This window comes from Clarias gariepinus, chromosome 25, assembly GCF_024256425.1.
Source record: "Clarias gariepinus isolate MV-2021 ecotype Netherlands chromosome 25, CGAR_prim_01v2, whole genome shotgun sequence".
Classification (NCBI taxonomy): Eukaryota; Metazoa; Chordata; class Actinopteri; order Siluriformes; family Clariidae; genus Clarias; species Clarias gariepinus.
In genome coordinates, this window is record NC_071124.1 from 18,082,139 (window position 1) to 18,108,325 (window position 26,187).

The 26,187-nt window shown below is 37.6% G+C and overlaps 1 protein-coding gene across 1 annotated transcript; it reads right to left on the reverse strand.

Moving 5' to 3' along the window:
- LOC128512827 (interleukin-31 receptor subunit alpha) lies at positions 1-26,033 on the reverse strand. The gene is made up of 14 exons (XM_053486254.1): positions 25,782-26,033; positions 23,893-24,007; positions 21,653-21,843; positions 20,438-20,589; positions 15,444-15,609; positions 15,255-15,337; positions 10,176-10,398; positions 7,885-8,073; positions 7,652-7,750; positions 6,419-6,562; positions 4,983-5,115; positions 4,777-4,857; positions 3,800-3,881; positions 1-3,128 (listed from the first exon to the last, which is right to left on the reverse strand). Exons 1-14 carry the CDS (start codon positions 25,846-25,848, stop codon positions 2,217-2,219), a joined length of 2,637 nt encoding a protein of 878 aa, XP_053342229.1. The 5' UTR covers positions 25,849-26,033; the 3' UTR covers positions 1-2,216.
- Positions 26,034-26,187: the final 154 nt, after the last annotated feature.

The window sequence follows — 26,187 nt, forward strand, 5'->3', positions numbered from 1 at the left end:
CTGTCTGTCTGTCTGTCTGTCTGTCACAGCATCATACAAAACTCGCTAGACAGAATTTACTGAAACTTTGCCAGTATTAAGGTATTTGCCTGAAGTTAAAACTGTGCAATAAATGTTATGAGCAGTTATGTGCCAGATTATAAACCGCAAGTTTGTGTAAACTGTGGACGCGTCTTAAATCGACCGCTGGACAGAATTCAATGATACTTTTGTAGCACCTGGAGTTTAACCTGCACCATAAATGAAATCAAAAAAACGTTGAGTAAATGCGATGTTATAAACATCGATGTTCCAAACTTAATAATCTATTCTAAATTAAGCTACTAATTACAGTAGCTACTTGCTTAATGTAAACAAACACCCGCTCTAATAGATATAATTATAAAAGCGAAAATTAATATTTTTTAGATTAGTTCATATTTTCAGGGCTCTACAGTATAAATGAATTTTAACTTACTGAAGTCATTTTAAGACAAAACATCATCTTTATCGGATTTACTTTTTCGATTCCTCATCAGGGATTCAGTCTCCGATTACCGAACAGGAAGTGTATTCGGCTGACGGCGAAAGAAGGACAACTTAATGTAAACAAGGCGTTAGATACTCAAACTTACACAATGTTAATTTATTGTATTGTTAAGTTAACCAGAGAGTTCTGTTGTACAGAAAGACAGGCAGACGTGTACATGAGCAGCAACTTAGTAATAATAATAATAATTATTATAATAATATCACTGATTACATTGAAGATAATCAGCTTACTTTTAGCTTTACCCTTTTAACTGTTACTTACGCTAGTTTTCTATCACAGCAGCTCAGACATTTGAGCCAAATCCAAGGCAAACTACAGGTGAACCCTATATTTCACTAGGACTTGTCAGACAGACTCACATAATTTTATCAGTGAAAAACAAGCATCGTTACTCTGGTGAAGCTCTCTGTATGGAGGTACTTAAGTCATAAAAACAGAGTTCAATCAGGATCAGCACTTGCATAAATAAAGCTGTTTCACTTTTGGCTTTAAAAAAAAATTGTCATAAGGAAAGTTTTCCAAGCAAAGAAAAAGTGAAAGAGAAAGAGAGAGAGAGAGAAAAAGAGAGAGAACAAATTCACAAGACATCATGTTTAATGTATCTTTTCACAATTTCCTGGCAGGGAAAATAAGTAAACTTGCCAGCATGTAAGTTTCTGAATAGCTGCTCAATATACTAAAGTATACTATATCGTTATTAGTATATACTAACATATACATAGTATACAAGTTATAGAGGTAGACAAAGGTAAGAGTTAAAAAGCATAGCTGGTGCATAATGACAATAAGCACAAACATATCTATTTGCTTCTCCACAATTCATATGATCTGACAACCATCATAACATAAAACTTATTTTTATTTATTTTTTAATTAAAAAACAAAAACAAAGAAACAAACATGTTCCTTCTGTCAAACCGGGACTCAGCTCTCAACTTTGACTCCAGGCTAAAAAAAATAAGGTGAGAGTTCTGGCTGTAGCAGGACACGAGGGCAAACAAGGCCTCAGTGATAATATTTGTCATAAATGAAGCTGTTAAGCTGATTGACATTTACAGAAGACTTCAGGTACAGTAAGACAATGAGACTATTTGAATGGTGCAAGTGTTTCTTTCTCCAGGCCGTACATCTGTGGTCGGCCCATGTGGCTCCGAACCCAATCAGATGGTGAACGCTCAAGAAGTGGAACAACTGATACTTAAAAATAAAAAAAGAATAATAATAAAATCGATTTTATATCTTGCAAAGAGATGAATCTGTCTGCGAGAACTGTACACAAAATCATTCACCAACACCACTTGCACATTACAGGGACTCGGCTGAGAGTTATTGCCACATTCCTCTGTACAGTCCTGTCCTCGCTTCAAGCCATTTCCACATGTTTAGGTCAGCAGGAGTTTCTGGGAGGCCAGCGTATCAGACATGAAGCAGGCCATCAGATAGTGTAGCAGGGGATTATCTAGAGAAATTAACCCAGTTTTTACTTTCATAATTGCGTTTTGTTATTCTGCACAGTCAAAAGTCCTGGTTTGACTTCTCTCATACATTATTTGTTTTGTGATAAATGCCACCTGCTACAATCCTGCCAATGCACAAACATGCAACAACTAGTCATCCCTGACATGTACTGTTTCTGTACGGAAAACTGTCAAAAGTAGATGGATGTTCCACAGCTCCTACAGAACTACAATGCCCTGTATACATCGTCGGTTTCTAAGTCAGGACATGATTTCTGATAGCTGCTCTGTACGTTGCTGTAAATGCAGGAATTTAATCCTGACTTATAATTATTATCATGAACACTATTAGTGAAGTCTGCTTCAGAATGAGCCAGGGGAAGTGGCAGATAGCTTGTAGAAACATGCATATAACCACGAGCTAAATATTTTGGCATGTGGTTACTCTGATGGAGAAAGTCAGCCGTGTTCACTGACACAAAGTCGGCGTAATCTAGCGAAGGCTCGGGGACAGGAAGATAACCAGTTGAAACATGGCTGCAGTAACTGGACTCTAGTCTTGAGAAATGGTTACTTTCACGGATAAGATTAGTCGAATTGTACGCCACCGTTCTAAAGTCAATGTAGGAATCAGCATCTGGGAGATAACTGGTGGATACGTGGCTGTAGCAACAGGTCTTTGGACACAATTTGGACACAAGTTTCCTTTTGTAAAAAAAATCTTCTGGGTCCAGGGTGTCCTCTCTGAGCGCTGGACAGTCAAGAGGCAGATAGGTTTCAGAACAGGGCACAACGTTGCCTTTATAGAAAACTGAATCCACTTCGGTCGTTCCAACATCAGGACCTTCTAAACAATCAGAAGATATGTTGTGTGAGGAACCCTGAGTTGCACTGAGAGCGTTTTGATAGCCGAGATCAGTGGTCGGTTCTTCGGTGGGTTCTTCAATGTTCGGCTCACTGAATGTTCGTGAATCTTGTACACAGAGTTGTTTATTTATTTGTGAGCTGAAAGCCTGGAGATTGTTGTCCTTGGGCTGGTGTTGATGGTGGTGACGACGATGTCCTGTTATTTCTCCTCTCGTGCTGATAGGCTTGAAGAGAAGAGGGGACGATTTAAAGTCCATGTTTGGTAGATTATGCTACAGAGGGGAAAGAGAGAGAGAGAGAGAGAGAGAGAGAGAGTCTTTATTAAAACATAACACAGTACTAGATAATCATTATAGTGTGTTATAGTCTGATAGCTTAAATCCTCATACTATTTATCTTCGTATGATGTGTTCATTCTACTCTTGTTATCATTCTTTCTTTTTTTTTTCCCCATCACTAACTTTTTTTCACTTTTTATCAAGCCCCAAAAAATTCAATGCACTTATATGATTAGTGTGTGTACAAACGGCAAATAAAGTCTTTTGAATCTTATTACTATTATGGGCAATTCATATTCATGTCCGTGTATAATAAACCTAAATTCTTACTAATTGCTGTGCAGGACTATAATATCTGCAAGTTGATATGTAAACAGCTTGGAAGCTTCACCACACATTCAAACAAAATAAACGCTTGACATCCAGAAGGTTTGCAAAATAAGATAGAGATGATGGAAAAATCAATCCGAACCACTATTGAATCATTATTGAAGTGGCGATACAGTATATATTCGAAGAATGTAATCACACTGATCCTGTTATAGTTTCAAATTTCAAAAAGGGATTGTACTTGTCAAAATGTATCCAGGCTTTATTTTTTTATTTATTTATTTATACCACCATGTGTCTAAACTGTGTTAAATATCAGGAAACCTTTATTTTACCTGATGTGGACAGACAGAAGGCCAGATGGACAGGCTGCTCTTAGATGGGTCAGGGATGATCGGACAGATACACTGCTGAATCCTGATGAAAAGCAACATGGAGTATATTCTTGATAAATGAAATATGCAATGCAGCATATCTTTTTTCTATTTGTATATGATTGATGTCTTTTAGATTCAACCTTAATACAGGTAGTCCCCGACTTACGAACATTTGAGTTACGAATTTCCACAGATACGAACGGACCACGATTCTACTTCTGGTTCAATCATGTGTATTGTACAAAAAATATACACTGTGGTGCACCAGGTAACAATATTTTTCAAATTTATACAATATTTTCATCCTCATCGGTTTCAGAGAACCAGTCCAGGAGCAAGATAATAGAAAATGTCCTGTAAAGCTGTCCTGATAGTAAATAATCCTAGTTAACAGTTCACAGAAAACGCCACACGTTACATTTCATGTGCAAGATTCATTTTCTTACAGTTTTTGGCCACATGATGGCAGTGTTGGAAAAGGGGACTGATTTAGTCAAGTAGATTAGTACGCTTGAATATACATTGTGTATTTGTGTCCAAGGCATAAAAGACTCACTTTGTCAGACTTAAGAACAAATCGAACTTATGAACGTGCCCCCGGATCGGAACCTGTTCATAAGTAGGGGACCACCTGTACATAGTACTGTGCAAAAGTTTTAGGCACATACAAATAAATGCTGTATATTATATTAGCATAGTGTGTTGCTAATATAAACATGCTGCTTTCTTTTCTGGCATACAAACATTTTTCTGTAACTTTTATGTTTGTGCTGGAATACTGATGTTTGAAAATCAGAAATGTTTTTGTATTGACTCAATAATAAAGTCATAAAATAAAATAAAAAGTTTTGTACTAAAAACACAGGGTGCCTAAGACTTTTACAGAGCTGTTTAAGCATTTATATTTAAACATGTCATGTAAGGCAGTGATTTACCTTTTGGTCTGGCTGAGGAAAATGACCAAAATCAAAGTCATTGCGGTGCACAGCACTATGGTCGTCACTGGTATGTGAACACTGCCTGTACAAACACAAACACTCACACACATTCATCTTCACATCATTTTACAATGGGGACTGTGCGGTGATGATAGACGACTCAACACTGTAAGATAGTGTGGATGCTGGTTTGAAATGATAACTTGCCTATAGTCACAGTGACCCATGGACTCTCAGCGCCCCCTGCCAGTGTGTGGGCCTTCACACACACTGTATACTCTCCAGGAGACAGAGCGTTAAGAAAAAACTGCTCAGAATCACCACTTAGCTTTTGGGCTGCACAAGAATATTGGAACATATGATGTGACATTCTGTACATTTATGCTTATATATATTCAGTTAAAATGAATAATTATATTGAAGTTTATTTAAGTTTTGTTAATATTTAAAACTTACATGGTAAATATTTAAAATCTACATGTTTTGATTTATATGCAGTACTGTACACTTAATCACCATATTGTTATACTGTATACAGTATGTTCATCATGTCTGCATTATTATATACAAAACCATTGACTTTTTCCCGAAATACCTTTAAAATTAATAAATAAATAAATAATTAAAAACCTAATGTAGGCTTCTGGGTTCTGCATTAAAATGGAAAAATTATCAGAAGAACTCATTCTCCAGCTACTGATTCTTTAAAGAGAATTTTATAATAATAACATTATTAATATTCACTGTGTTTATTTTATTACACTTCACTGCTTTTTATAGAAGTTGCTGTAATGTAGAAACTTTTCATAAGCATTGTCTTTATGGCATTTTTTATATGTTTAAAATACTTTTACACAGTACTGTAAGTAAAACAGCTCTTTAACTGGGCGTGATGAAAAATATGACTTCTTCTGGCAACTTTGTCTCCCCTCTCTCCTTTCTTTTTTTATGCAAAAAAAATGTTGCTTTCTTTACAGGCATGCGAATATATTTCTGTACTCACTCACTCATCGTCTGTACCACTTTATTCTGTATGCATGGTCCCGGGGGGGCCTGGAGCCTATGCCAGGAGACTTAGGGCACAAACAAAGGTATACTCTGGATCCAATCCAGAAGAATGGTTTTACACTATGGGCAAATTGGGAACACCAATTATCCTTATCTGCATGTCTTTGGACTGTGGGAGGAAACGGGAGTAACCCCACCAAGCACGGGGGAGAACATGCACACCAAGACAGGAATCGAACTTAGACCCTGGAGGCGCAAGGCGACAATGCTAACCACTCTGCCACAGTGCCGATATACAGCACTTCTTTAATAATGTTAATTATGTATTCATCTGTAATTTGCAAGTAATGTTAGGAAAAAAAAATGGTTAGGTACATAATAAAGCAGACTTGATAAACGTACAGTATACAACATGACAAGTATGACAGTAATGCAACACAGTGTATACCAACAACCGGTAAAGACCAAAAAGACAAGACAACATTTATAACAACATTTGTACTACAGATAACATGGTGCCTAAAACTAATGTATATACAGTACATATATGAATTTGGCCTTAACGCAGCCTATAATAATTACCTCAACATTATTTTGTTATAATAAAAAAACTCCAAAGCAGAATACTTACATTTTATTTTGCCGTTGTATTTATATAAGACGGTGTAGTGTTGGATGAATCCCCGCAGTTTCTCCAGAGGAACAGGCTGCCACTTTAGAGTCACATCATTGCTTGATGGCTGAATCACTTCCAGCTTTGGGCCAACAGAGGGCGCTGAGAAACACATATTACAAATTACTGTACACCTTTCAGCAGCTAATAGAAAAAGTGAAAATGTGTTTCAGGTGGAAGTTCAAATCCTGATAATCTCTCTATTTTGGGAAATTAATGTGTGCTTACGTCTTGTGCCCTGAACTCATTTTGAATTCATTCTTTCAAGCAGCGTGACCTGTCTGGCCCCCGGCTGGCACAGTGGCTTAACGGTTAGCATTTTCCCCTTGCACCTCCAGGGTCGAGGGTTTGATTCCTGCGTGTGTGCATGAAATTTGCATGTTCTGACCATGCTTGGTGGGTTTCCTCTTAGTACTCAGGTATCTTTTCTTTATGCAGATTAGACTCATTGACATTCCCAAATTGCCCGTAGTGGGTGAAAGAGCGAGTAAGTGTGCCCTGCAATGGATTTGCACCCCGTACCCCGCCCCGTGCCATGCCCTAAGTCTCCTGGGGTAGGCTCCAGGCCCCCAACGTCCGTGTACTGTATACCGGATAAAGCTGGATGGATGGTGAGTAAGTAAGATTCTGCCCCCTAGAGGCCATGTACAAGCATGAAGGCAGACTCCTACAGTATAAACACCCAGTCCCTTTAAGTTTTGTGGCTAGGCTCATAAAACACAATTATGGTGATTAAAATAGCAATAAACAATAATTGAAAAAAAAACATAACTGTGATCTTTTGTAGTTTAGCAATTTTGCGGTTTAGCGATGAATCATGAGTATTACTTTTCTCTCGATCAGGCTCATTACCACGAAAGACGCACATATTCTGCGGAGTCATAGACATGATGAAACACTGCAATGTAGCAATATATTTAAAACCTTCCTCAAAACATGCTGGAAACAGCTGGGCATAGAGTCAAAAAGATGCCTACGGTTACCCCTGGTGTCATACACTGCTTGATTGCTTTCTGATGATCATGGACTGAAATTCACAATTTTCCTGGTTTTAGTGTGCAGAGGTGGACAACCCGCCTTTAGAAAGTAAAAGCCTTGCCACATGTTTGCCTTTTACCTTCGACACACCATTCTATTTCTTACCGTGATATATGCTGTTTCGTGTACGTTTTGTGCAAGACTTATACAAACCTCCTTGTCTGGTAAAGGCGATGACAAATCTGGCAGCTCCAGCTGTGTTGTTATGAAGGACCCGAACTGAAACATTATATGGGATCTCAGGATACACGCCTACAAAACACATAGGATAATAAATAGCAATAATAGCTTAATAGTAAAAACAAACAAACAAACAGAATATATAAAATTATTTAGGATATAACCTCTTTCTATATATATATATATATAAACCCCAGATGACACACCTGTAATGATGAAGCTTTTTGCAGAGCCCTTTAAAATCCTCCAGGACAAACCAACCACTGTGGTGTCCGGTATGGGAAACCACTCAACCACGAAGCTGGATTCTGATTGCTTCACTGTCGCTGTCCATTCCACCTCCAGCTGGAAGTCATCCAAAGCAACGACGCTGATGTTTTCAGGGGGTCCGAGCTCTATTTTAAAGATATTAGATTTATTCATCATGCTTTTTTAATAAAAAAAAAAACAAAAAAAACATCAACAACAGATAGTTAACTTTTAAAGTGGTTTAAAGATTCCTTGTGCTTATAAAACGCCTTGTGGCAAGTTTCATGAGTCACTACCTAGTAATTTCCCTAAGGTAAAATTCATTCAGTAATATGCCTTTCATAATCGAGCTGAACTTTCCTACAAGTTGAAGGCGTTAAATAACTTGTTTGTGTCAGTCTATTTAAATGAAGCATCGAGTCGAATCAAATACATCGGAATTTCGATGTAATTTATGACCTTTGATTGTTCTGACTAAGAGCCCTTTATTTCTCTAAATAATCCCCTGCTACACTAACGACCTCATCCCAGCATTTCACTAGTGCTTGGACATCATCAAGGTACAGTAGAAAGTTCTCTCAGTACGCAGGACAGGAGACATGATCGGATTGCCTGCTTCCCGTCAGAAACGCAGGAACGACCACAGTGGGCCTGGAGCCAATTCAGCCAGGATCATCATTCACGGATGTTCGGCCTCCTTTACACTGTTCAAAACTTCCCCTACGGCTAAGACCGTGTTTGAAGTCTTCTAAAAATGTCAATGAGATATACGAGAAATTTCATCACACGTCCTTTTCACAACAAGAACAAAAATCCAAAACAAGTTCAAGTTTAGTTTCAGCACACTAACCTGACTGGAAAAGTAGCATTGCAATATTGTTGATAATTACAGTAGTATAAGTCTATGGTAAAGCACAACTGTGTCCAATAGTGACTTCTTTAGCAAACCTTTTTTTTTTTTTTTCCAGAGCAGAAATAAATGACATATTTGGCCACATTGTGTCTGAAATGTCAGTTGCCAAATCATGAGGATGAATCAGAAATGATCCGCACTCCGATTATATTAAAACATATACTGTCTTATCAGCACTTTCCGTGCAGGTGTGAACGTGTTACATCAGTTGATTTGTAACTGCGGTGCACCACTTGTGATTTGTATGAAAGAAGAGCAACGTGCAGAGATTTGTTCATTCTGGACAAAATTTGCACAAACACTCTAAGGAAGGTGAAAGTTTTTTTTTTTAAATCATTACTGGTGGGTGACGAGACATGGATTCATCACTACGTGCCGGAGAGTAAACGGAAGATTATGGACCAGAAACATCCTCAATCGGCATAAAAGTTCAAAAGTCAACCATCAGCTTAAAAATCGATTTTTACAGTTTTCTGTGAATCTTAAGGGCCGGTATTGGAACATTATCAGGAAAAAGATTCAACAATCGTCAGTGCTTGTTACAGTGAGACTCTTTTTGAAAAGCTAAAGCCTAAACTTTGGATTAAACGCAGACGACTGATATTCAAGGGCGATGTGATCTTGGATGACGATGCACCTCCATACACTTCTGCCCACACTGCTGACTTTTTTGAGGTGTTAAAACATCCTACATCCATCAGACTTTCACTTGTTTGGTCCCCTGATTGCAGGATGAAGATTCACTTCTGATGAAGAAGTGAAGACAGCGGTGCATTTGTGGCTCGTATCTCACATTTTTTAATGAGGGAATACGAAAGCTTGTTAACTGAGTGTTGAAGAAAATTATGTTAAAAAATAATGTATTTGTCTTTTTTAAAGTTAATTAAAATGAATTCTACAGTCCGGAGTGCGGATCATTTTTGGCTTTAGTGCAAATGTCAGATGCTGCTGTTGTTGGACGGATGTAGACATGCTTTTAAGGAATTGGAAGACGGCAAAGTAGGTCTATCTGTGAATTGGGGAGCAAATTTCAGCAGTAAAAAACAGACTAGGTTAAGCAAAGCTCTTGTGCTTCTTGCTCTGATTAAACAATTCGACTGCATAAATATTTGCTCTTCTCCAGTAACTGTCGGTTAAAGTTGCACTAACCCATGTTGACTATGCTTGTGCAAACATTTCATGAGCAACCCAGCACAAATTTTGCACGATGTGACGTAACACAAAAAGAAAAAGATACCTGTCCTATGCATAAAATCTAAGACCAGAAAGTTGCTTATCACAGCATACAGTAGACTTTTATTGTAAAGTGATTTTAATGAGATTGTTATTACTCACCTGTGTCCTTCTCTCCAGGTATGTATATGTGAGCTGAGGGTGAAGTCCCGGCTGAGTTAGACACATTCAGACTGCAGTCACAGGCGTGAGGAGAGACATAAATGATGCAAGAAGTGCTTTGAGAATCCAGATGATCGCAGTCCCGGGAGGAACGGTGCTGCTCACCCCGGCATGAAGCGGCGTAGCGCAGAAGCACACCGTTAGTGTGTGGCCACTGGAGAGGCTAGGATTGAAGAGTGGAGCATGGTAAAATTTACTGAAAACACTCTGGTTTGTTAGACGTCTCTCACTTACATGAACATTGCCAAACCACTCGAACCAAAACCTCGCGTTTGTGGGCGGCTTTAGCCACAGGAAAAAAACTAAACAAAAAAAAAAACCTTAGTTCAAAAACTTCTTTACTAAAAATAGGACTGCGCACATAAACATTATACTGTATGTACTGTTCTTTATAACAGACCAAATTATAATAATAAATGAATTATTAAATGGTCATATGAAGGTTTAGGTTTTATGACTATTGATTTACACTAAATTAAATATTAATAGTGGTTTAAACTGTTGTCTTGCACCTCCAGATCCCGGTTTGATTTCCACCTTGGGTGTGTGTGTGTATTTAAAATGGAATTTTATATTTTTACAGTGGAACCTTGGATTACGATAGCATAATTTATTCCGAAAGCGAGTTGGTACAGTATATCAAAACACTCGTAAATCAAAAAAGCGAATTTCCCTATAAGAAATAATAAAAACTCGTTCATTCCACAACCCCCAAAAAAATAAATATATAAAAAATAATTAATACAAAATATAAATTAAAAATTAATAAAATTAACCTGTACTTTACCTTTGAAAAAAGAAAAAATGAATCTAGACAGATTTATTTCCGTTAGTGTTTGTGTTAGAGAGGTTAAAGATCCATTTTCTCTCGCTTTCTCTTTCTCTCTCAGCCTGCACTGTTTGTGTGTGTGCGCGTTATTAGACACCATCTAATTTTACACATTTATTCACTTTAATTTTACATGACTTACATACACGACGAGCACTAAGACCCAGCAGGGAAGACGATTACCCACAATTCCACAGCGCAAGAGAGGAAAAAAACGTTGTGATCACATGATACTCTGTACTCGTAAACCAAGACTTGTTAGTTTATTAAAAAGTCAAAATGTATTAAAAATCTTTGCTTGTCTTGCAGAACACTCGCAAACCGTGTTACTTGTAATCCGGGGTTCCACTGGATATAGTCTTAGGCATCATATTATCTGTTGTACAAATGTTGTTATACATGTTGTCCGATCTTTTTGGTGTTCACTATGTTGCATTACAGTCATGTTATACACTGTATGTCTGCATTACTATGTTCAGAACCATTCATTATTTCCAAACATATGGCAGCACTGTGGCACAGTGGTGTCGCCTTGCACCACCAGGGTCCGAGTTTGATTCCTCCCTGGGGTCTGTGTGCATGGAGTTTGCATGTTCCCTCCCCATGTTTGGTGGGTTTTCTCCAGGTACATTGATTTCCTCCCACAGTCTAAAGACATGCAGATTAGGCTACTGTGAGTGTGTATATGTGTGTGTGTGCGCCCTACAATAGATTGGGTGTACTCCATCTTGTTCCCCACACCAACCCTGTATACAGGATAAAGCGATGCAGACAATGATTGAGTGAGTGATTTAATAGATTACCCAGTATAATCAAAGTATAATGATCTGATCTTGAATGATCTTAGCTTAAAGCATACTATAAAAATTCTATTTTATATTTTTTAACATACCATAGCATCATTGCTATGCACTGCGTGGCCACTACCAACTCCACCACCGTCATCAAGTTTGCTGACAATACTGTCATGGTGGGCCTGATCACGAACAACAATGAGTCGGCCTACCTAGAGGAGATTGGAAATCTGGAGAACTGGTGCCAGAGGAACAATCTCCTCCTGAACGTCAGCAAGACAAAGGAGCTGATAGAGGACTTTTGTACAAAGCAGGACAGAAACTAGCAGAACCCCATCATCAACAGGAGCTCAGTGAAGAGAGTGGACAGCTTTCGATACCTCGGTGTTTACATTACGCAGGACCTGTCATGGTCCTGTCACATCAACACCGTGGTGAAAAAGGCCCGGCAGCGTCTCCACCTTGAGAGACTTCAGACTGCCCTATTTTCTACTCCTGCACCATAGAGAGCATCCTGACGGGAAACATCACTACCTGGTTTGGAAACAGCACCATGCAAGACAGACGAGCTCTACAGAGGGTGGTGCGATCAGCTACCGTACCGAGCTCCCTGACCTGCACTCAATCTACAGCAAGCGGTGCTGGACCAAGGCCAGGAAGATCGTGAAGGACCTCAGCCATCCCAACAATAGACTGTTCTCTCTGTTGCGGTCTGGGAAGTGATTCTGCTCCCTAAAAGCCAACACAGAGAGACTGAGGAGGAGCTTCTTCCCGCAGGCGATAAGGTCTCTCAATCACAACACAACACAGGACTAATTACCATCTTTTTGTAACTCCACTGCACAAATCACTTTAAATAAGACACTTTACAAAGTCACTGTTTATGCATACTTGCACACCACAGCCATTTAAAAATTCTAAATTTGTTTTTGACAAATTCCTATTTCTATTTTCTTTTCTATAGTTCTATATTTTATATATTTAAGGTCACTGGCAGCCGTATAAGCTCAATATTTTACTGCATATCGTACTGTGTATGACTTGGCCAAAGCAAGTGATTTTATTTCGAATGATAGAACTATACTTTTACCAAATATTTTTTTCTCCAATACTCAATAGGGATGCATGCAAAAAAAAAGAGAGAAACAAAAAAAGGAGAAGGGATATACTGTATTATGAAATGAAGCAAAAATGTGTAAAGTAAATAAACACTATATCAAAACATCTACTTGCAATATTTGTTATAAAATGAATCCCTGTTAATCTTTATCCATTTGCTGAATTGCCACGAATATTATCAGCTAGTAGTACTTCACAGATGTTCACATCTTATCTCTTGGCTTTTGCACCAGCAGAAATGCCTACACTGCAGCAAAAAGGAAACAAAACATCTTTTTGGTTTTCCTGCATGCCACATAAACCGCTATGAATCATGGGGGGGTTTCTTGATGTCTTATCACATTTTCATGTTCCCTAAAGAAATTGACTTAACAATAATAACACCAATTATCAATGCAGATTAACGCAAAACAGCTCTGCATCCAGCCTCATTAAACACTTATTACATGAGAACCAAAGTGTCATTGATCATGGGAGGCACTAAAGACAGGAGTCTCTTAACTGCACAGGTAATTATGCTTATATGAAATAATCAGCAAGCTTGTTTACGGTGTTCATTATATTGTGTAACAAGAGAGGATAGTTGAATTAAATGCCGAAGAGAGACACAATTCTCAGCTCTGCTGCTATCTTTAAGCACCAGTGTTACACAATGTGTTTTCAAGAAATGAATTTGTCCTGTTTTATCATTTTTATTTCACAGGTTAAGTCATATATGCGTCATATATTGTAAAATACAATAAAGCCCAACTAATTGTGATTTTCCAGCGTATTTTATGCAATTTTCTCCCCAATTTAATTCACGGCTTCATGTCAAAATGGTTATGAGCGGCAGAAATGGGTTCCAAACTATCAAAACACTTATCATGCTTATCATGCTATTTCTATGAGGAAACTGTGCCCAAGTAGATTTTAATCGATGCTCCAGAGTTTCATAATATATATATACACACACACACACACACACACACATTTCTCTCTCTCTCTCTCCCTCGCTCGCTCTTAAGCCAAGAGCAAGACAAAAAAAACTGCAGTTGTTCTTGTAACTGCAAAACTGCAAAGTACAAACTCTTCTGTTCTATAGCTTTTATCTTGTGAAAAAGTTACAGCTTTATCTCTGACTCTTGCAAAGTGCTGACACTGGAGACAAAAATAAATATCTCCTCATAGAAAACTTTACCAAATCAATGATTAAACACCACATGAGTATTGTTTTGTTTTTTTAATAACGTGCTATACATATTTATTAAGTATAGGTCATTATTTTTAATTATTTTGATTTTTATTAGTATAATTTTTTTTATAACCATGTCTTCTGTAAAGCAAATCTAAGTGGGCCAACAAAACTGATTTCAATTCCAATAATAGAATAAAAAACATAATAGTAATTTCCACCAATACCCAATAAAGATATACATTGATCAGTCATTACATTATGACCACCCACCCCTTTGCCATCAAAACAGTAATTTAATTAAATTAAATTAATTTATTTAGCAACTAAATAAAGCTTCCCATATGCATCAGTAAGCTTAAGCCACCAATTACCTTGTCGCTACAGTAGTTCACCGGTTTTCCTTCCTGAATCACTTTTGGTATGTCCTGAAAACTGCAGCCCAAAAACATCCCACAAGAGCTGCAGTTTTGGACTTGCTCTGACCCAGTTGTCTAGCCATTACAATTTGTCCCTTCTCACAGTAGCTGCATTTTCAATATCTCGTTACAATGGTGATTGCAAGTAGGTAAGATATACTGCTTTAGGCAGCAAGTAAACCATTTTTCCTGAAATTGATGTGCCAAATGGTGATGGCTAGAGAACCGGGCCAGAGCAACTCCCTTGGTGCACATGGGCAGTAAAGGCTGGCCTGTGTAGTTCGATCCAGTTGATAAAAATGTTTTTGCTGGTTGTGATTTAATGAAAAAATTTGGTAAAAAAAAAACAAATGCAACACTTTATTCTTAGAAAATAAATAGAATAAAAATATATTGATACTTTTACCATAAAGTGACATCTTAACCATTCGGAAGAGACCTATACCTGGGTATGTTAAAGGAAAAACATAAACACTGATTGTTGTTTGTATTGTGCAACAGAAATAAAAATCCAGAAATACAATGTTAAGATGTAAAAATGAACCTGTGATGTACTTTTGGTCACACAGACCAAATGTATGACTGAACGTGAGTATGTAGTGTCATAAGAATAAAATAGATTTATAATAATAATAATAACAATAATAATAATAATAATAATAATAATAATGATATAAGTTTTACCTTCCAGAGCAAGGTGATACGTCTTTGGTCGCTCCCGTCCACTGGCTTGATGTGTCTCCACAGCTCTGGGGCAGATACTGGGGCTAAGATTTACAAACAAAAGCACACATATTATCACAATCTGTCTTTCCCAAAAAGATTATAATTATAAATTCTTGATCCCCATATCAGCCTCTGTCAGCTTCTCACCAGCCTCTGCTGTGGTGGCTTCCGCAAATCCACTCCAAGAACTCCAGTGATGCGCTGCTCTCAAGTCCTGAGCGCGAACCCTGACCAAGTGCTTGGTTCCTGGATATAAGCTACATAAGTTTGTCCACCAATCATGAAGAAGAGTATTCACATTGGGGAAGTGGGCCTGAAACGGACACCAAAGTTTAGAACTCTTGGAATCACATGGGGTGCATTAATAAGATGAGGAACCAACAGCAGGAATTTCATGAATATTTGAGAATCCGTGGCAATTTTTTTCTGCCCAGACCGTCAACAGTTAATTCTACTGCCAGGTTTTAAGAAGTCTATGGAAGGGCACACGACAAAATCGACCGGATCTGTGGCGCGCTAATCTCCAAACATTTTGATACTGCTTCATACAGTATGTACAGTAGGCTTTTCTTGTTCCCTTGTCATGTTCCTGGGCAGAAAGTGTTATTTCTCAATGAAAAAGTAAAAAAAAAAAAAAAAGACAGATTTTCTCTTCAAACTTTGCTTTAGTGACAGGGGTAATGAAATGTTTAAATAAACCTATTTTCCAGCACATTCCAAGGTAGATTTAGTGCTGAGTGGCTGATAGAGAATCTTCTAGAGCGTAAAAGGAGTTCCGTATATTACTTTGGAAAGTTCTAAAAACTGGAAAAGGTTTCAGAACTTTCCTAAGTAATACATGTACAAGGGCTCACCAGTCACCACTCACCACTCCAGCTTAGTTCTGGCTGCCTAAGCGAACACACAGACCTATCTGCATTGATCAGAGATGGCATCAAGACGCTGCAAGCATTCTCTAGCCACAATCGGCTCTGTAGTATATGGGCAATTTATCAAGACAAGAGCGGAAAAGTACTTGGTGGCAGCATATGCGAAAATGCTGCAAGGCATATTTCAGCAGATTTTGTAAGCAGCAGCCAAAACGATTATAACGAAAACATGTTGGGAGATTATATAAGCAGGGCAGACACCTAAAAACCATTTACATTACATTCGTGAATCTGGGAAAAATATAAATTTTCGGTAAGTTTTGTATTACAGTACTTTGATATAAATATATGTGAATCTTGATTCATACAGTATGTCTTTTTTTTGAGACATTATAATAATGATAAATGATTGTAAATGAAAATATGCCTGTTTTTACACAGAAAATATCCGGGAACAAAATTTACGGCATGGGTCGGCAATTAGCGGGCCCCGGGCCACATGTGGCCCGCAAGCAAAAATATCTGGCCCGTGAGATTGTTTAAACTAGATAATGAAAATAAATAAATGATATATTTTTTTTAAATCGGACTGACAGTCTCAAAAAAAGCTCTTTGTTTGGAAACCTCATTTTTCAGAACAGAAATATTGCAATCGATCTAAATTCTTATTTGTTATATCTGGATACGAGGGTGAATAAGCGCATCAGCGAGGTGCAGAGCGAACGCTCAATATGCAAAAACAAATGACGTCTTGTTGTGCTTTGCGAGCACCCAGGGGTCCGTTCTTCGTCTGTCTCTAACTCAGTTAGGTGGATTTGATTGTTGTGGATTTGTCCTGATCCTGGATTGTTTCGTTCTTTGATGCGCTTCTCGCATTTGCTGTCGTAGCAACATATCCGTAAGCTTGAACCTGCTCAGAAGCAGGTTTATTTCATGTAAACAGGATTTAGCCTGCGCTCCTGGCGGGTTATGATTGGTTGAAATGGTGAGGTCACATCTGATTGGTTAAAGAGCACGACTCACGCGGACTGACTCACGTGGGAAAAGAAAAGGATCTTGCATATATCCTTGCATCTTGCACATTTATTTTTCAGGGGTTTGTCATGAATATGCAAATAAATAATTATATATAATAAAAATAAATATTTTATAATGATAAATTATATAAACGAAACTAATTTTATAACAAACAATATAAAAGTATACATGTATTTCAAAAATATTAATATTTCTATTTTTTCATATACAACATTTATTTTCATATTGCTTATTTTATTTCATTGTCTCATGTAATTTGTAAAGCATTAACCTCTAAATTTATGTTCTAATATAATATTTAATAGCAATTATGTGGGGGGGGGGGGGGGCAATCCATGGCAGGGGGCATTTCTGCGCATAACACGTGTTACAAAAAAAAATGGAGCCGCTCTTTTTCCATTTCGTCAACCAATAGCAGGGCTTGTGATCAGTGAGTAGACAACTCAATCCAGCCATACTAATCATCAACAACAGGTGTGCTCGAAGAACCAACCTAGCCGGATCGTAATTAGCACGATGATCTCATCTTAGATGTGTCAGTTTATCTCGGATCTCGGTTCTGTCATTTTACGAGCGCCTACCATTTACCTCCCCTATTAATTCAATAAATTAGCCAATGTTTTGGTCGTGGCCCGCCATGTAATGGCTTGGAAAAAATCTGGCCCGAGGCCAAACTTAATTGCCGACCCCTGATTTACGGCTTATCTACAGCAATCTTATCCGATATTGTGATTTAGGACAAAATTAAATATAAAAAATATATATATATTTTTTTATTTTTAAGTGCATGACTTAAAAATAACTCTTTGTCTGACGCCTACGTACAGTATGCTGTGTAATTTCATCACAAGGTAGTACATTTGTTTTCATCACATGTTTCATTGCGTAACTGTTGGGCAGAGTCATGATGCAGCACCCCTAAGCAGAGTTATTCTAGTCTTCTATGGCTTTAATCTCTAATGAGGGCTTACATTTTGCTATCAGCCCACAAACCACCAGACGCCACCTTCTCTCAAATGAATATATTAATTAACACCAACAGTCTGAGATGAGTGATATAGATAATAAAAAATTCAGGTGTAAAACCCTGTTTAAATCTTATTTGTACTTGAATTGTTCCCTTAAAACATAATGTTTTCCAATGTAATTGCACATGCATAAATACATGGCAAATTTGATCCAAAATATTTCTGAACATGTTCGAATCTGTGCTTTATATAATTTAAGAGGAGTACTTTTACTCACCCAACCTTAAATCAAATTTACTTAAGTATTAAAAGCACAAGTTCATAGTAGCCTTCATAAGGCTGTGGTGAATTCACCTGTGGTGAATTATTAGGTGTGTCTCAAAGAAAAGGCTAATTACACAATTGTCTCAAAGAAAAGGCTAATTACACAATTACTCATAATAGTTAGCAGGTGATGAAATTCCTGTTTACTACACACCGCTATGGTTAGTACAACACCATTCTCAAATACAGTTAAGTAATAGTGCAGAGGTAGTTAAGTAAAAGTAAAAAGTATCCTCTAACAAAACTAATCTTATAAAGTATGATCTAAAAATATGTACAGTTATGGCCCAAAGTTGAGAATGACACAAATATTAGGTTTCACAAAGTTTTTAGATCTTTGTAAACTGTTTTTAGATCTTTGTTTCAGTTGTTTCTGTTATGTACTGACATATAATTACAAGCACTTCATACGTTACAAAGGCTTTTATCGACAATTACATGACATTTCTGCAAAGAGTCAGTATTTGCAGTGTTGGCCCTTCTTTTTCAGGACCTCTGCAATTCGACTGGGCATGCTCTCAGTCAACTTCTGGGCCAAATCCTGACTGATAGAAACCCATTCTTTCATAATCACTTCTTGAAGTTTTTCAGAATTAGTGGGTTTTTGTTTGTCGACCCGCCTCTTGAACCACAAGTTCTCAATGGGATTAAGATCTGGCGAGTTTCCAGGCCATGGACCCAAAATTTCAACGTTTTGCCACTTAGTTATCACTTTTGCCTTATAGCACGGTGCTCCATCGTGCTGGAAAATTGTTCTTCACCAAACTGTTGTTGGACTATTGGAAGAAGTTGCTGTTGGAGGGTGTTTTGGTACCATTCTTAATTCATGGCTGTGTTTTTGGGCAAAATTGTGAGTGATCCCACTCCCTTGGATGAGAAGCAACCCGACACATGAATGGTCTCAGGATGTTGGCATGACACAGGACTGATGGTTTTGCTCACCTTTTCTTCTCCGGACAAGCCTTTTTCCAGATGCTCCAAACAATCGGAAAAAGGCTTCATCTGAGAATATGACTTTGCCCCAGTCCTCAGCAGTCCATTCACCATACTTTCTGCAGTAGATCAATCTGTCCCTGATGGTTTTTTTGGAGAGAAGTGGCTTCTTTGCTGCCCTTCTTGACACCAGGCCATCTTCCAAAAGTCTTTGCCTTACTGTGGGTGCAAATGCGCTCACACCTGCCTGCTGCCGTTCCTGAGCAAGCTCTGCACTAGTGGCACTCCGATCCCGCAGCTGAATCCTCTTTAGGAGACGATCCTGGCGCTTGCTGGACTTTCTTGGACGCCCTGAAGCCTTCTTAACAAGAATTGAACCTCTTTCTTTGAAGTTCTTGATGATCCTATAAATTGTTGATTTAGGTGCAATCTTAGTAGCCACAATATCTTGCCATTTTTATGCAACGCAATGATGGCTGCATGCGTTTCTTTGCAGGTCACCATGGTTAACAATGGAAGAACAATGATTTCAAGCATCACCCTCCTTTTAACATGTCAAGTCTGCCATTCTAACCCAATCAGCCTGACATAGTGATCTCCAGCCTTGTGCTCGTCAACATTCTCACCTGAGTTGACATGACGATTACTGAAATGATCTCAGCAGGTCCTTTAATGACAGCAATGAAATGCAGTGAAAAGTTTTTGGGGGGATTAAGTTAATTTTCATGGCAAAGAAGGACTATGCGATTCATCTGATCACTCTTCATAACATTCTGGAGTATATGCAAATTACTATTATAAAAACCTTCGCAGCAACTTTTCCAATTTCCAATATTTATGTAATTCTCAAAACGTTTGGCCATGACTGTACATAAGCACAGTAGCAAAGTAAATGTACTTAGTTACCTCCCATCTCTCAATCTGAATACATAGAACTTTAAATAAGCATACTGATTTTTATATTCATTTTTAATTTTCTATTCAAAAAATGCATACAGTCTGTTCCTACCTGCTGCGGAGTGTGATACTCTATCTGTATAACACGATCATTCCTTTCGGATGGCAAATATTCCGAATGTGGCTCTGACCACTCCAGCCTCAGACAAGTGGCATTTCCTTGCAGCATGGCAAGCTTTGTGATTTTTGGGGAGTTCATCTTAACTGTACAAATTTAAAGTGAAAAAGATATATCTGTTAAACATACTGTTAAATCCCATCTTTTAACGCAACATGACAGATTGTGGAAAACGTGGAACTGATTATATCATGGAACTAAGGAAAAATGTAATAAATAAAACAACTTAAGCTTAAAAGCCACATAAATGAATGTGCTTGCTTATGAGTGGGTGTAACATTAAGGAAGCTTACATAAATAAAGTGTCAGACACAGTGAGAAGAATAAAATACACTACCCGACAAAGAAAAAAAAAAAAGTCCCACACTCTAATATTTAATTGGACTGCCTTTTGCTTTGATTACGGCTGTGGTATAGTTTAAAAAAAAACTTGTGCAATGTAAAAACCTTAATTTCCGTCTCGAGTCCAATACAAGATCTTGTATTGATGAGGCAGACCACTGCTTAAAGTCATCTCCAGCACACCCCAAAGATTCTCAATAGAGTTAAGATCTGGACTCGTGGTGGCCAATCAGTGTGTCAAAATGCTCCCTGAACCACTCTTTCACAATTTAAGCCCTGGCATCATCATCATCTTGAAATGTGTCTCTGCCATCATGGAAGAAAAAAATCCATTGATGGAAAAACCTGGTTATTCGGTATATTCGGACAGTCAGCTGATATCATTTTTTAGCCGCATAACGTTGCTGAACCTGAACCTGACCAACAGAAGCATCCCCAGATCATAAAACTACCCCCACAGACTTGATGTGGTGCATCACTTCATCTGCATATCTTCTTAACCTGATGCACCCATCCAATGATCTGGAACAAGGTAAATCTGAACTCATCAGACCTTTTTTCCGTTGCTCTGCAGTCCATTTTTATGCTCTTTAGCAAATTGATGGCTTTTTTGTATCTGATTAGCCCCACTGAAAAGTGTTTTGTTTTGTTTTTTAAACCCAGGTGGCGATTTATTTATTTATTTTTTTGGGTCAGGCAGTGTATGAGAAGTAAAAAGAAGACACAAAAATCCTATAATGATAAGATCATGAAGTATGTATATAATGCGTATATACTGTATATATAATACTATGTCAAATACTGTACCTTCATTAATCCCATGGAAGCAGTATTCTTCTAAGCTGGTGGTGATGGAGGAACCAAACACCAGCACATCCACACAGAAGCAATGAGACACTGAGTTAATTTTCACAGAGCAATGAGTGGTTGTGGTATTACAGGAGTCCATGGTGATTTGACAATTGGTAGAGATTGAACAATTGCACAGACAATTGGTCCTGAAATAAAGACAAGAGCTACTAAATAAGGGACGCCCATTTAAAGCCTTTACACACTCTATGCTGCAGAAGATGAGTGAAAATATCCTTCTCCCTTTAAACCCTAGCTCTATTCAATTTTTGATTCTGATCAGAAGGTTTGAATTGTTTTTGTATAACAGCATGGCTATTTCAGAAACAACAGGTTCATATTAATACACTTCTTCTGGTACTGTTTCGCTTTTATAATAACAGCTTATACAGTATATGGGAACTTTTAAAATGTATAATCGATGCTATGACTTTTTTTATAAGTAGTTTTACAGCACAAGAAAGCTTATGCTTTCGTGCATGCTTTCGTGCATGCTTTCATGCGAAAAATTTGTGTGTTTTTAAAAAATAATAAATTAACGAACATTCAAGTAAGAAGAAAAAAAAGATAGAGTCTGTTAAGGGGAATTTTGGTTATCATGGCTATAACAGAAGTCAGAGGTACTAACATGTTTTCAGGATGCTCCACAAGATAAAATCTTACTATAAACCACTGTTTATGTTTTGCACAATAATAAACTAAATAAATGTTGTAATCCTCAGAAAATTGCTGTGATATAAGCAGAATAATACTCCACCCCAAGTCTGGCGTGTGTTATTCTATAAATACAGTAACGGCAACTCTGACAGAGGGATGGTAATATACTGTAGTGTAGTGTCTCGTGACACTACCCCTGACACTAATAATTTTTTCTATTTATTTATCTATTTATTATAAATTATAATATAATTTCTTCTAAAAGTAATATTTAATTTTTTCATTAATTTCTAAGATTTGATATTGGTCTGCATTAAAATACTCTTACATTATTTTTGCATATTGCAATTGTGCACGTGTCGAAGATGAACACTTGTTCTCACATACATGCAAATTTAATTATGGATTAAACAAAAAAACAAGATTCCATTTGGCGTACTTATGAAAGACAAAAGAGATTTTAAGACGGTTGAGCAGAAGAAGTGTCATGTTTTCCCCATTGTCAAAGAAAAGCTGCTGAACCAGATTTCTGCTTATTAGCAAGAATTCTTCTACAGTACATCATACACTGGAAAAAAAGTATTCATGTATCAGCTTGAGTTAACTTATATTAAAGACAGTATTTTCCCTCAGCATGATCTGTATCATGTCAAAAGGGTGTCATGAACCAATGGCATCACTTGTTTTTCTGTTATGTGATCAGTGAAGTAAAGTTACTTCCTGTATAACACAGTGGCTGTTAGGAGTAGTTAAAATGTGTTCAGCGATTTTATGGAGAAAGTTTTGACATAGAAAAAAAAAGATCTTTAATTTCTGTTACTACTATTACATTACCACCAGCAGTAATTAATCGCTTCATGTAGGTGATACGTCCTGTGAAAAAGGCCATTATGCGATTTAGACGTCGTTCAAACACTGTGTTATATCTTATTCAAGATATGTGGCATACTGTAGTGGAAGCACTGTGTTAAATCTGAGAAATAATGTTATAAAATAAGCATGTTATGCATGTAGTAAAACATGTTCTGTGTGGGCAAAACCATTGGTTGAACGGTGCATATGTGTACTGTCAAAGGGAGTTGTTCATGTAGACCTGGTAGAGGAAGAGCCTGACAAGGAAGTAAACTGACGATTTTATATTGCTCAAAGGTCTCTTATGAACAATCTTTGTGATTAAAAATACTGTGTGTGCAACAATACATAACACTTTTTTTCTTGATCTAATTTTCTGCCACTACGTTCTGTTGGACTCACTACTACAAAAAAATGTAATCACAATCAAAACATGAGTTTGCTATATTTTTACTGTTGCATATGTTATAACCACAAACTAAAAACTGAATGATTTATCCAATGTGCAAAAAATTCTCTATCAGTTTGCAAACAAAAAAAAAAGTTTTGCTCAAAATTGCAAAAATGGATTTCTTTCGTTTTGCTGTCAAACTTTTCAAATGTAAACATGTATTGATACAAGTCAGAATTCACAAATCTGTACAATAATACAATTAAGAGGAATGAATAAGAGGAACGTATGCTCTTACGTTTTTACCCGCATCATGTAAGTGACGTTATCTGAAATGTTTCCAGTCCAATAACAGGTCATGTACTCGTGCTCCAAGAGCTCACAGCCTATAATCTTGGGCTTTGTAGCGGAAACTGAAAAGTGATACAATCAAAGAAAATACATTTTTTAGACAAAGTCAAAGACAACAATGCAAATGCAATTAACGAGAACATGATTAGATACAAATTGTTGAAGTGTATACATTTTTTGGGCCCCTTTGTGTATCAATAAATCCAATCATCAATAAGACTTGAACAACCTATTTGGCACCAAGATCCTGCCAATAAAAAAGTTCTCCAAGTTAAAAAGTGGGGGCGGTGTTTCATCTTACAGATGTTAAAGATCTGTAAGAATTTGGAGACCACATCAACGCCTTAACCATTCCAGAACAATCTTTGATGAGTGGCAGGGAACATTATTCTGCTCAATCAGGACAATGACATTCGGGAATACCATTGGCATAAAGAGGTGTACTTGGTCGGCAATAATGTTTATGTTAGATACTGTACATGTCAAACTAGCAGGCACAGGGCCCAAGGTTTCTCCCAGAAATCAGGGTGCAGGGTTGCCTTCTCCCCATAGTGCATCCTGGTGCCATGTCTTCACCAAGCCGATACATAGTGCGTGTTCTGACACCTTTCTATTATAGATAGCATAATTTTCAGGAATTTCTTCTGCAGTAGTTCCATGTGTTATAGAACCAGAAGAACTAGAAGTGACCCCGTTCACTGGTTGTCCTTCCTTGGACCACTTTTAGTAGTCACTGTTTTTTATGTAATTGCTGATTTGTACACCCATCCGCCATACACACCCCTTCAGCCCCAACACTTCACATGTCACAAGCACTATTACCTGTGTGTCATTTTAATGCAATTAACACAACTGCATAAGTTCCAGTTTTTAGCATCTGCCTGTCAAGTTTTTGACAGCAGAGCATTCTTGGCTTGCAGCTCAACCTAAGATATATACTTTTTTAACAAGGAAATACGAAAGCTTGTTTACAAATGGACAAGGAGTATTGAATAGCAAGGAGATTATGATGCATTTGTCTTTTCGTAAAGTTAATTAAAATACATTCTACAGCCAGAGAGTGGATAATGTAATGTTTTTATTTACCCTCATATATAAGATGCATTTTAAGGGCTTGTTAATCTAAACATTGTATACACAACATATGCATAACAGATAGAATAAAAATTAACCTCATTAATACAGGGATTTTAATACCTTAAAAGGTCGTCATGTTCTTGACAAACACTATTGTCAGACTCTGAATGAAATTTTTCCATCATTTACTCTATACCGTCTATACCACTTTATCCTGTATACATGGTCATGGGGGCTTGAAACCTATCCCAGGAGACTTAGAGCATGAGGCGGGAATACAAATCTATTGCGCGGCACATATATACTGTACACATACACTCATACGTGCATTCACACACGCTCCGGGCAATTCGGGAACTCCAGACTGTGGGAGGAAACCAGAGTTCCCAGGGGAAACTCACCATGCAAACTCTGCGCACACAGACCAGAGGCGGGAATCAAACCCAGAACCTAGAGGTGCAGGGCATCAGTGCTAACCACTAAGCCACCGGAAAGATCCTTCCACAAAATAATAACATGCAAAGATTTTTTTTTAAAAGAGGTTCTTTGGCACCACCAAAACTGAATGTGTTTCAAATCTTAGCTTTCTAAATCCTTTTCTCATTTTTTTCTGGAGGATGCATTAAAAGTTTATAAGCATACCTATACCACCAAGGGTTTCTCTTTATTAGAAACCTGAAAAAAAAATCTTAATCATTCAAAGACCACGTTGTTTTATTGTGCAACACTACTGATCTAGAGAGCTTTGCATTTTCTTACCTGTAAGCAGAAGCATGGAGATCCAAGAAAACAGAAATCCATCCCAGGTGCGCTTCTGTCTTTCCATTCCACCTTTAGGTGTGAGATCTCCCTCTCTCTCTCCTCTCTCCCTTCTTCCAGTGTTGGCAAAAAAAAAAAACGCCAAAAATCTACTAATTAAAAAAAAAGAAAAAGAAAAAGGTGGTGTTACAGTGTGTTCTTTCTCAAAAGACCACGCACACACAGACACATAACTTTCTAATTATCTTTGCAGAAGTTTGTCACCAGTAAGTCTAAGTCAAGTCTGAACTTGAAGAGGCTCACACAGGTAACTCCTCAAAGTATAATCTATCTCTCAGGATGCAGTTTAGTGTGCAAGTGCAGATGAAAAGACCTGGAGTCTCTCTCTCTCTCTCTCTCTCTCCCT

What these genes read in the sequence shown, in the direction of transcription:
- LOC128512827 (XM_053486254.1), bottom strand. Translation starts at nt 25,848, where the DNA reads ATGGAAAGACAGAAGCGCACCTGGGATGGATTTCTGTTTTCTTGGATC. An exon ending in AGCCACCACAGCAGAGGCTG is followed by an intron (nt 15,338 to 15,443) that starts GTGAGAAGCTGA and finishes TGTAAATCTTAG; the next exon opens with CCCCAGTATCTGCCCCAGAG. An exon ending in CTTCTGTCTGTCCACATCAG is followed by an intron (nt 3,129 to 3,799) that starts GTAAAATAAAGG and finishes TCCCCTCTGTAG; the next exon opens with CATAATCTACCAAACATGGA.